Source organism: Pelecanus crispus, chromosome 5 (genome assembly GCF_030463565.1).
Source record: "Pelecanus crispus isolate bPelCri1 chromosome 5, bPelCri1.pri, whole genome shotgun sequence".
NCBI lineage: Eukaryota > Metazoa > Chordata > Aves > Pelecaniformes > Pelecanidae > Pelecanus > Pelecanus crispus.
In genome coordinates, this window is record NC_134647.1 from 30,862,606 (window position 1) to 30,874,194 (window position 11,589).

General features: G+C 45.8%; 1 protein-coding gene across 1 annotated transcript in view; it reads right to left on the minus strand.

Annotated features, from left to right (window-relative positions):
- PLEKHM3 (pleckstrin homology domain containing M3) overlaps window positions 1-8,158 on the minus strand; it is a 77,359-nt gene extending 69,201 nt beyond the window's left edge. The window contains exon 1 of the mRNA XM_075711478.1: window positions 7,500-8,158. Within this exon, the coding sequence (XP_075567593.1) occupies window positions 7,500-8,103 (604 nt within the window). The 5' untranslated portion in view covers window positions 8,104-8,158. The remainder of the gene's footprint in view (window positions 1-7,499) is intronic.
- Between the last annotated feature and the right edge of the window lie 3,431 nt (window positions 8,159-11,589).

The following is an 11,589-nucleotide window of genomic DNA, read 5'->3' on the forward strand; positions in this document are numbered from 1 at the left end:
TGGTGCAACCAGCACTGCAGGAGAGGAGGCCAAATGTTGTCTCAGCATGTCCAGAAGATACATGCTCCTGAACAACTGACTGTACTTGCATCCCTGTTGGTATAGCAGGAAAACTTGCCCTGGTTTCCACCACTGAAGCATTTCTGATGACAGTAATATCAAGTAACTTGGAAAAGAGCAGAAGTGGAGATGCCTGGTTTCTGCAGGGTTTGGTTTGTCTCTTGAGGTGGCACTCCTCCCTGGGTTCTCTAATGCTTAGTAAGAGATGAGCACAAGTTACAGAGTTTTTGTCAACAGTCCTCCTCTCTCATTTCCACAGAACTTAACAGACACCTTTGGGACCTAAAATGCTCTCAAATTGGGTTGGGCTAGTCACCTGCTTGGTGGGGTTTACTAGATCAGGGACAAACTGTGCCTCAGCCAGCGTGATTCAGATCCACAATGTCTACTTCCCTCCTACTTAAAAATACAGTCTTTTCTTCCCACCTATTTTCCCATCTGGCTCTGCAGGTGTATCTCTGTCAGGCAAGGACATCTGATTCCACTTGGTCCTGAAATAATGGCATTGATGTTTAGCCACAAAATTTCCAGCAGATGGCTGTCCTGGAGCCAAATCTGGCTTCTTCTCCCAATGCCACCTCTTTTCAAGGGACCACTGTAGCAACTGGACTCGTAACTAGGTAGTAGTTTGCATTAATTTATATGAAGAAACAGCATCTCTCCCCACCAGAAGGGCATTCACTCTTTGTCATCTTCCTTAGGCTTCGGGAAAGCAAAACCTGCTTTGAAAATGTTGAACTTGCAAACTCTTAATTTTAGATTTATGCATTGCTAGTAAGGTTGGCTTAGCTGTTCACCAAAAACAACTCCTCACTGAATGAACTGCCTAAACAGATGGATAAAGAACCTGAACAAATTATGTCTTTCCCTTCAGGTGTGGCATTGCATGAGAAACATAGGGGAAACTCTGCTGAAGTCTACAGGATCTTGGCTGCCCAGCTGCTCCACCCAATCCTTTTTGCTCCTCTGCAGCAAGTTGAACACTTGTATAGTGTTTGCTGAGCAGACCATGAGCACCCTGTGCATACTGACACAGTGCCTATGCCAAGGAGCAGTGGAGAAGAAGGTTGGATTCAGTCAAAGTTCAAGACCAACCCAGAAGAGGACTTAACTCTGGAAGAGACAGAAGTATAGTGAGTTGAAGGAGATGGTTACCTACCACCAGCTAAGAGAGGCATAAAACAGCAGCACTTGCAAAAGAAGTGGGAATATCAAACGAAGATGGATTTGCTGATTTTTTTATAAATTCACTCAATTCAGCTTTAAAAAGAAGGAAGAAAGGGTATAAAGTGTCTGTCAAAGCCACAAAACCAGGGTCAGTTCACATTAGGAGAGTTAGCTGACACCACTAAGTGAATAACAGCAACTAATCTGAAAATTCAGTTATGAAAGTCATCACAACACCACTGGAAGCAATCAGCATTGCCCCAGGAGATAAAAACTCTGTTCATTAGCTGTATGGAGTGTCGTAACTCCAGAGCAAAAATGTCCATAAAGAATAACCCTCCCAACCAGAACAGCTTCACAACCAAACTCATCAGTGCCGCTAACTGTAATCCTCCTGCACTGTGAATTTATCACCCATATGTGAGCCCCTCCCATCGCCTCCCACCGCAGTCCCCTCTCCATCACCCTGCACCCTCCCACAGGCAAGGGAGTGGAGTAGGTCACGTTTCCCTCCACCCAAGGCATCTGCCCAGCCTAGCCCCCTCCACCGCTGCTGCTCTCTGCCAGCCCCCCACGGCCCTTCCAGCTCAGAGGGTGCCCAAGCCCAGGGAGCAATCAGGAGTGAGCCTGCAGGGAACCAGTGCTGCACTCCCCGAATTAGCCGGGGCGGTAGAGGGGAAGTATCATCCAGCAGAGGAGTTGAAATCAGGTGATCCAAATTATACTCCCATTTGATCTTGGGCAAGCACCTCACCTCTCTTTGTCCCTAGTCACCCTCCCTATCCTTACTGTGTGGTGTATTTAAGCTTTAATCTCCTGGAAGAAGAGGCTATCTCTTGCTAAATGCATAAACAGTCCCTGGCACTTACAGACCCCCACAGTGGAGGGCATCCAACTCACACTAGATTTTAAATAACATTTTTGCCTCCTTAAATCCTGAAAGGCCCCAGATCTCTGCAGTACAGCTACCTTTTTCTTGACTACCTTTTAATGCTGAAAACAAATTGGCCACAGGGGGGACATCGGCTCTCCAGCTGGCTTGATGCCTCTGGGATTATTTCCAAGTGGTTTGAGGCTTCCTGCTCTCCAGAGAGGAAGGTGCAGAAGTGTTGCTTCCACACATCTGCCTCTTGGACGACAGCACCATTATCTTCTGCATGGATCTATAATGTTCTGCCATCCCAGTGGCAATTAACAGCCTATTGGTCTGCCCTGGTTGTGTAGCTTCTACATACCACAGACAAAAGACAGCGCTACAGGGGTGTTTTTGCAAAATCACAAACAGCAATCAGGCTTCCCAAACCTCCCTGGTAGATGGGTCAGGAGCTAGGCTTTACTTGGCCATCACTGGAGGGGAAGCATGTCACTGGAGGCTGCATGTCACACACCTCCAATGTTTCACACCTCTCAGGATCTCTGGCCACCTCCACCTCTGCAGCAGCACCCGTACCTGCCACACCTCCCCTTTCCAGCTAGCTGTCTTTGCAGCTCCTCCCTGAGCAGGACAACAACAGTGGCAACTGGTGGCACCGCTGCCTGCTGCTCTGTGACCCACCACAACAAACCTGCTCAGCACACTGGTATGTACCACTAAATACTGCAGGAGCCAATGTCAGGCACAGAGCTAGTACCAGCCACCACTACTGCTGCTGAAGGTGAGGATATCTGGCTAACAAAGAAAACACCCCGACATAAAGTCTGTGTGGTTGCCAGAATAAGAGAAAGCAGCACTGTAAAATGACTCCTCAGAACTCAAGGATCACCCCCAGTCCCCAACCTGTGAATCAGTGGTGTGTTGCTCACAAATACAGATGTCTCACCTCCACAAAAACACACTAGAAAAGATTGTAATATGTACAAGAGCTATATGAAGAGGCACCCAAACCTCTCTTGAAATATCCCCTGCACAAACTCTGAGTACAAGATCATACCTTCAAAGTATCAAAAACAATGGCTAGGTTCCCAGCCAGACAAAAAAATGTGAAGAGGGGGGGGGAAAAAGGTATTTTTTTAAAATCAGTCAGTTGAAAGGAGGCGAAATCCTGGCCTCGATCAGACACAGTAGAATTCAGGCCTGTTGGCCAGTTTTACAGCAGTCACCTTTCTCTGGTATGCCTATTTTGCCATGCCACAGTGCTGCAAACACCCCAAAATCAATGGGGCTGGCTGAGTACCTCCATAGCTGCTTGGTGCAGAGGGGTACAAGGCATCAGCCTTCTGCAGTACGGACAGTTTGTCAGCATGCAGGTGCTCAGCGCAATGACAGCTCTGGAGTTCCCAAGCTCACAGGCACCGCCGGCAAACAAAACAGCTACCTGGGAAAAGTACTATAGCACCCACACTCTCGGGAGTGGTCGTGTTCGAATGAAAACATCCACATGACTATCAAAGGTAACTGCTCACACATTGTGTTTTAATGATCTAAGCAAGCTTGCGCTGGGTACTACTGAAGCAGCATTCTCCCTTTGTTTGCCAGGCCACATGCCCAGGAATACAAAAGGCTGCCTTGAATTTGCTTACAACTTCCGTCTTTGCTAGCTCCACTTACTGCTTGACACTGCTCGGTAGCACAAACAGTGCTCGCTTCTAGTACACCAGCTGTTTTGCCAGCAGGCCTAAGGAGATACTGCCCCAAAAGGCACAGCTTCTTTTCAGATCATTTTCTTTCACAGCACAGGGAAAGGATCCAGTTTCATTTTATTTGTATTACAAAAAAGCAAGCAGCAGGAACAGATAAGCTCATAGTAATAAATATACTATGAAGATAAGGACAAAAAATTGTGAAGACTTAATCTGTGCAGCAACTTGGCCAGCCTCGGAGGACTGGGAGACCTCTGCAGGCTCCAGAGGGAAGTCCTTCACCACAATGAGGACTGACAGGAGTGGCTGAGGTTGCTCTCAGTATCTCATATGCATTCGTTTATTCTGTATTAAAGCCCTGGAAAGGGATGTCTCCACAGGCTGCAGCCACTATGACTCCTTCAACCAGCTGCAGCAGCTTTTAGCCATCCTTAAAATACATTTTTCAGTCTCTTGTGGAGAACAATTACCAGTCCCAGATACACATACCTGCAACATCTACTTTCTTGCTTTTGCTTTTCTTTTTTCAGCTCAGCTCACAGTAGCAGCAAACTCTATGGCAGGCTCTCTTGTAAACACAGAGGGAAGAAATACCATGGCTACCTTCTAAAACCTGCACAGCAGCTGAACAGAACAGGTTAAGGAAACAGGTTAAAAGAGTGTATTTTTAGAGCACAGAAGTTCTCCTTGCTTAAAGAAGGTACCACTGCCTTCAAACATCCCATGCAGAAAGGCTCTTGGAGGGCACACAGCAAGCACTGACAAACGCCTTGCACCCTTGCAAAAAGCAATAGAAAAAGTGGGGGCTGAGCACCTTAGAGGTACTGACTGCTGCTGGGCCACAGGTGAGTACTGGGAGAAATTCTGCGACTACTCTTACTAATCCATTTCCTTCCCTTGCTCAGTTCACCTCCAAGATCCCAGAATTTGACCATACTGAGTCTCTTCTGTAAAAAGCCATTTTGAAGAGACCTACACTTCTGGCAGCACCGAGCACAGCAATGGGACTTGTTCCTGGTACCATAGAGAAATCGAGGAATAGATGGGCTATAAGATACCTGGCACTACTGCAGATAGTATAAAAACAAGAGTTTTCTTCATGGAAATCTGTCAATTTCTGTTTTTCTGAAGAGTGCTAATATGGCTCTGCTTCACAAAACTACTTGATAGATGCAAGGTCTTCGTACTTATAACTCATAACTACAAACCGTTTAACATGAAATCATAATGATAAAGAGTTTATCACACTAACACAGTTTGTTCACTTTTTCTGTATGGAGAAAAACTACATTGCATTAACTGCATTTAAACAGCGCAAGTGCCTGCTGAGGGGCTGGGAAGACTACCACTGAACTCCACGGCTACTACTGAAGTGGCAAGCCTTGGGTACACACTGCGATGGGGTGACTAAATCCTGGAAACAACCTAGCTTAAGGAATCTCACTGTTAGATCCAGCTGTACACAGAGCGTGTTTCTTGTCTTTTTCTCTTCCTCTCGTGGTTACATCATGGAAGGTTTTCTATCAAGCTGCTCTAGACACTGGTTTGAAGTCCTGCTCTAGATTCGACTCTGGATACAGCAAGGCCCTTTTAGGGCTTCCAGCGGGTTGGTGCATCTCCCTGGGGTCTGTCATCTCTAAGCAAAGCGGACTGGAACAGCTGAAGTGGGAGCCAGGGTTGAAGGAGGACAACACTGCAGACAGCCCACCTTCTGGAAGTGCAGACACTCTCACCCAGGAGGGAGGAGACACCGCAGTATGCGGTCCCTGACTTCGGAAGCAATCACGTCCCAGCACTGCAGATCCTAATAAAATTTCTGTGTTTGCCAGAAGGGGAAGAAAAACGTACATCACTGATTCCATTTTTCATTTTGCTTCATTTTATGAACAGTTGCATCACACTGTCTTGCATTTGTGTGTAACGGAGAGGGTAACGTGATTTGCTTCACCCCAGACAGAGGTGCAATGCATTAGGGTGCACCCCAACGTACTCTCACAGCTGCCTAAGCCCTGGACAGACAGAAGGGAGACCTGTCTGTACTCAGCCTATGCTGCTCAGCACCAGCTGGATTGGCGGCTTGCTTCTTGCAGGTTGGGGATCTAGCAGCAGCTTGAAATTGCTCTCACTGAACAAGTGCATCAACAAGTCTTTAAACACAGAATGGCTTAGGTATTTATACAACCAGTGTACGTAACGGAACTCATTTCTTTTTCTGAGGGTTGCGTGGGGAAAACGGGCTAAAAAGATTAAGCTTAAAACACTATCGGGGACATGTATTGACCTTTAATGGCTAGATTTTAATGGTGTTTCTGCGGGTATATAAAGGTGTTACATGCTAAATTAAACCCATGAGATGCCCAGGATACAGCTGACAGAAACTGAGAGCTCTGTCTCCAGGCTCCTGGGTGCATTCCTGTTCTGGATCCCTTCCATGGGAAGGACACAGAACAGAGACCCCACTCTACGGGAAGCAATGTTATCTCCCTAAACAAAAGTAACAGCAAGTATACTTGCCTTTGTAAACCAAGAGCACCCTTCTTTGGGATACAGCAACTATGTCACAATATAACACAATAACCTACAGGTTTGTGTGTACATATATACATATATACCTACCTACATATTATATATGTTTATGTTTATATATGCACACATCCACAAACACAACCATTAACGCACCTGCTTTCCATGCTCCAAAATAGCTGACTTACCTGGAAAACCCAACCCAAAAGGCTTGTTTTAACCCTAAACAGGCTACCTATTCATAACTGGAGCCATTCCACCATACGCACACACATACGTTTTCACAACCCTTTGGTTTTTAAATTCCTTTGTTAAGTCCTGCCTTTATTTAGATTCTAAACCTTTGTGGCACTAACTGCTTTGCTTTTCCGTAAGCGCCCAGTCCACTTCTGGCATCTACAAAATAAATCACGGAGACAGAGACACTGGTTCGGTGTTTCCGAAGCCCTGAGCACAACCTCTTCCAGTGCCATGTTTGAGAAAGGAAAAAGTATCACTTGCCGAAATGTGACTTCGTATGGCTCACTGGAGACGCCTGCCTCAATCTAATAAGACTTCCTGTACCCCATACAAAGCTGGCAGAGATGCCTTAATATTGACAAGCACAAATTGCATGCTTGAGTTTTTGTTAATTGTTTATGGACTGAGTAGCCAGCATTTCTTAAAGAAACAGAGCAGAGATCTCAGGCCTCATAGTAAAGCTTTGTATGCTCTCTTTTTAATTTTAATAATGCTCTTTAACTTTTAGGAAAACTGCCTTTGTTTGGATATGCCATTCTCCCAACAGCTTTAGCACTCGAAGATTTTATAGTTTGGGAAAATCAGGTAAGGAAATGATCAGAAATCCATAACAAATAAATTATTTTTTCCTGAGTCAAACTTAGCAAAACAGAAGCAAAAAGTAAAACAAGCTTAGTTTTTCAAACCATGAAAGGAACAGAAGTCAAGATTGCTTTAAAGACTGATCCTTAGGCAGGCAGGCAGGCAGAGCCATATCAAAGACAACAGAGCCATGCTGATTTCTATCATCTTAAGAGCTACCTCATAGCTGGTTTTTGGTGGGTTTGTTTTGTTTTTTTTTAAACATGCAGCTCCTCTTTCAAGATAAATATTCAAAACAAATAGGAAAGTCCTCATATCAACAGAAACAATACAGCATCAGCACAAACCTGTGTTTCCTTGGATGTCCTCTCCCTTGGTTAACGCCAGGTAAGAGAGCAGGGCGCAGTTATTGCCCTCCCCAGGCGCAGGCGGCTGCTGCAGGGAGGTGCCCGTGAAGACCACTCCCCAGTTTACATGGCTGATATCGGAGCGTGACCTGTTGTGTCCTGGCTTGAATGTGGAGGCTTCCTCATTCTGCACCAAGATGTCGTTCACCGAGCGAGGCCTGTCTCTCCTCCGCTGGCAGATAGTGAAGATGTTAAAAGCTGCAGTCTCCCCTTCCCCTGCCCAAGCAAGGTTGTCAGCAGCCGTTCCCCTCTGCACCACGCGCTGGTCTTTGGCGGGGAACACTGTCTGAGCTTTGGTTTCCAAGAGGCCATTTTTGCAGTGATCCCAGATGAGGCTACTTTTGGCCAAGGAGGCGACGTTCCTCAGATTCCTGCTTTCTGTTATCTGATCAAATACCTCGTGCCCAACCAGTTCGGGGACCTCCTGTACACCATATACCTCAGAGGGCTGCACAATCTTCTCAAGCTTGGTATCAAAACTATTGAAAAAGTCTTCAGTCACTTCCAAGGCAGGGCTAATGTCATCAACTTCAAGAGCCTCCATATCCTGTGCTGCCGATGGGCCCGAGGCGTCGTGATGCGTTAAGAAGATACCACATCAATATCCAGAGAAAGAGCTGCTTCACATCTGTCCTTGGCACACCGTTAACTCAGAGATGGTGGGGCAAATACATTCGCCAACCACAATCCTTAGTGGCAGAAAGGAACCAAATCAACCCGTCTTCAGATGGGAGACTTAACATCCACTGATCAAGTGGGCTACAGTCCCTCTATGAAATAAGCTCATAGGGATGGCGAGTACCTGTAAAGCAAAGCAAAATATCATGTCAGTAAGGGCCTTTTCCCAGATAAATGTGTTTAATCGCATCACTCCTTTCACAGTCACAGTCTGCTTGATTTTACTTTCTCCTTCACTTGGCACCAACATTATTGTGTATGAAGAACCCCTTTGGGGTTTCTGTTGTTCACTGTGTGTGAACTCTGTGTATTATCACTTCTTGAACTGGAACCCGCAGAGAGCGGGATGGGGCACCAGATAAAGGGGAACCAAAGTGATGCCATTTATTAACCAAGCTTTAGAAAGCTGCACTGAGAGGCGGTACCGGCTAACATCACAAATGCAGCAACCTAGGGAATGCTTAGTACAGGTTCCCATGGGACTGTAAGAAAAAGTTGAGAAACGAAGGTTAGTAAAATAGGCCAACCGGTCTCAAATAGTTTGCCTTTTTCTCCCAGATTGCTTGCACTCCCGATTTTAGGAGACCAACATGAGTTTTACAGCAGCTACTTTGCCTACTTGCCTGCATAAACAGAACTGTGATATTTGCCTAATAAATCAATGCTATTAGGCTGCTGCAGAGCACTGCACATAGAGTTTCTCTCTAGAATATCACTGGGAACCTAAGTGAAACCACATTGCAACCTAAGCCCCAGAAAGACAAAGCATCCTACCAGCAAAACAAAACACACCACATCCTGCACTGTCACAAATCTGCAGATCTTTAGTTCCAAGCAGCTGACACACTGGGCAAAATGTAAGAATAGCAAAGGGCTTTAAGGCTAGAACTATTGAGGATCTGTATTGATCCACCTGAGCTCATGCCTGTGAAGAGGAAGGAAGGGTAGTTTCTATTCCCCGTGGTGCAATAAGGGGGTGTCTCATTGCTGACTTCTGTCGCACCAAGCCTGCTGCCTTCTAACCTCTCCCTCCTGAAGCTCCATCCACAGCGCTGCCATGCTCGAGGGAAGTGCATGGTAGGTATGTTTAAATTGGGGAAATTAGTCAAATGCGTGCAAGTTCTTGGGACCTGAAGACTGGGCATTTGTGCTGGTGGGAGAACAGCTCTCAAGGCTCCCAGGAGAAATCAACACTACCTAGAGCCTGTACATGCAGAAGAGACCAAAGTCAGAGATCTACATGCCAGTTTTGACCACATCAGCTCAAGTCCTAGAAGCAGCAAAGCTGCATTAGCTGAGAGCTCTGCCTAGATTAATACACTCTTAACAGAACTAATTAGCCTGGGCAGGGCCGATAATTAGCAGCTCATTAGCTTGTGAATGCTGCTGAAGTGCTACCAGGACCCATGAAGATTTACACTTAGCAGGAAAAAACATCTATTAAACAGCATCAAACACAGATAATACTTCTATTTAAGGTTCTTTTTTTTTTTTTTTTTAATCCAGAACAGTCTCTTTGCCTAACTTCTATTAGCAAAGTCGTTTAAATAGGCACCCTTTCCTATCACAAGCCAGAGGAAGGAAGGAGGCAAGCAGACCCCCAAGAAGGGGGCACAGAGTCCTGTAGCACAAACCAACCCCCTCCACAATCACCTGCTGGCTTCCTCCCATCCCGGCTTCAGTTGTGGCCAGCCATGACACAGCTGTGTTCAAAAGCAGCAGCTCACCCTCCCTCCTAACAGACCAGCAGTTCAGACCATGATCTCTGCAAACACACTCCAACTAAATAATTTTCAAAAGCAATAAATAATCATATACATAACTCGGGAAAATTCAAGCCTTTACACTGGGATCCTTCTCCCGTTATCTCTCTGCAAGGATTCACTTCACTAGCCTCACAGTGAACCAGGACTAGGATCAGTTTCGACAAGTAAACGTAGAGTTAAGACACTGAAGGAAGAGCCAGAACCGCAACCAGAGGGCTGAGCAAAACAGATCTGGAGTGGTTTCAAATCAGAACAGTATGGGAACAAACTCTGCAAAGCTGTGCAAGTGTGCCAGTTGACAGCAGTGGGAAATAAAGTCATCCTGGGCACATCTGCATTGTCAGCTTAATGCAGCGTGGAGTTCACTCTTGAAGCTCATTCCTGCCAGCAACCCCAGAACAGCGTTCTGCTCCCTGGTACCTTACAGCCTGGGAGCTCCAGGAACAGGCTAAGGGACATGATGTGGTGCAACCTGTCCACTTACTCTACATCCTCCTATGGCATGTCTTTAAAGCAAGAATGATATTTTGAAGTTGCAAAACTGCAACAGGCATTCACGTGAACAAAACCAGCACTAACACAATCATACGCCAACAGTGAAAGCTACAGGCTGGCCCATACAAAGATGCCGTTTCACAGGGGTGAATACAGCAGAGTATACAGCCTTGCTCTCACTCAAGGGACTGGAGCAGCAATCACTCCAGAAGGGCTCGTGACATGCCACTGAAGCATTTCAGTGGTAGCAGATGCAATGTTGCTCTGTTTGTTATTTTAAATCGTTAGGAAAAGTGGAAAGCAAGGGGGAAAAATTGACACTTACATTTAACAGGTTCATTTTTAAATGCTGGAGGCTTCATGTGGCCGCACGTTTCTCTGGCTCCTGTGAGACTGGAGCTATCCAGTGTCATGCAGCCAAGTGTGGTGATGCTGAACTACAAACTGACCTCACATCCAGTAAGATGCTGAATCACGAAGTCATGAGATAATGACAGGCCCTTGCACCACACGGTTCGCAAATTGCAGCACTCATACCTTCCAAACTAGTCTGTTTGCCCTGCTCCATAAAGATGTGAAAGGTGACCTCAGTGGTGGCAGGCTCATCCCTTCATACACTGCCAAGAACCTCCTTAGATCAAAGAAAGAGTTGTGCCAGTTATTCCACTAGCACTGGGATTCTGCAATCACATATGCTCCATAAATACAATTTGGCATTTTCTGACAGTGGCACTCAACAAAATTTTAATTCAGACTTCTGCACGGATTTGGTGCCAAATGAAAGCAAACTTTGCTATGGCAGCAAACAGCTCCATCAGAATCTTCTCCAGGAGGGAAAGCAGTGGAAATCAGTTCCTTCACATGAAGGGGAAAAAAAGGCAAACAACAGGATAGGATGAACTCCTTTAAAATTACTATAAAATGTATTGCCTTATCTATTGTTTCTTGGAAACACCTGAAATTTTCCAAAGATATTCAGCCTAAGGCAGTGAATAGGAGAGGAAGAGAGAAGCAGCAGCCCAAACTATTAAAGACTGCCAAAGCTATGGGCAACTGTAAACAGGGATTTGTTATGGGAAGCAGAAACCTAA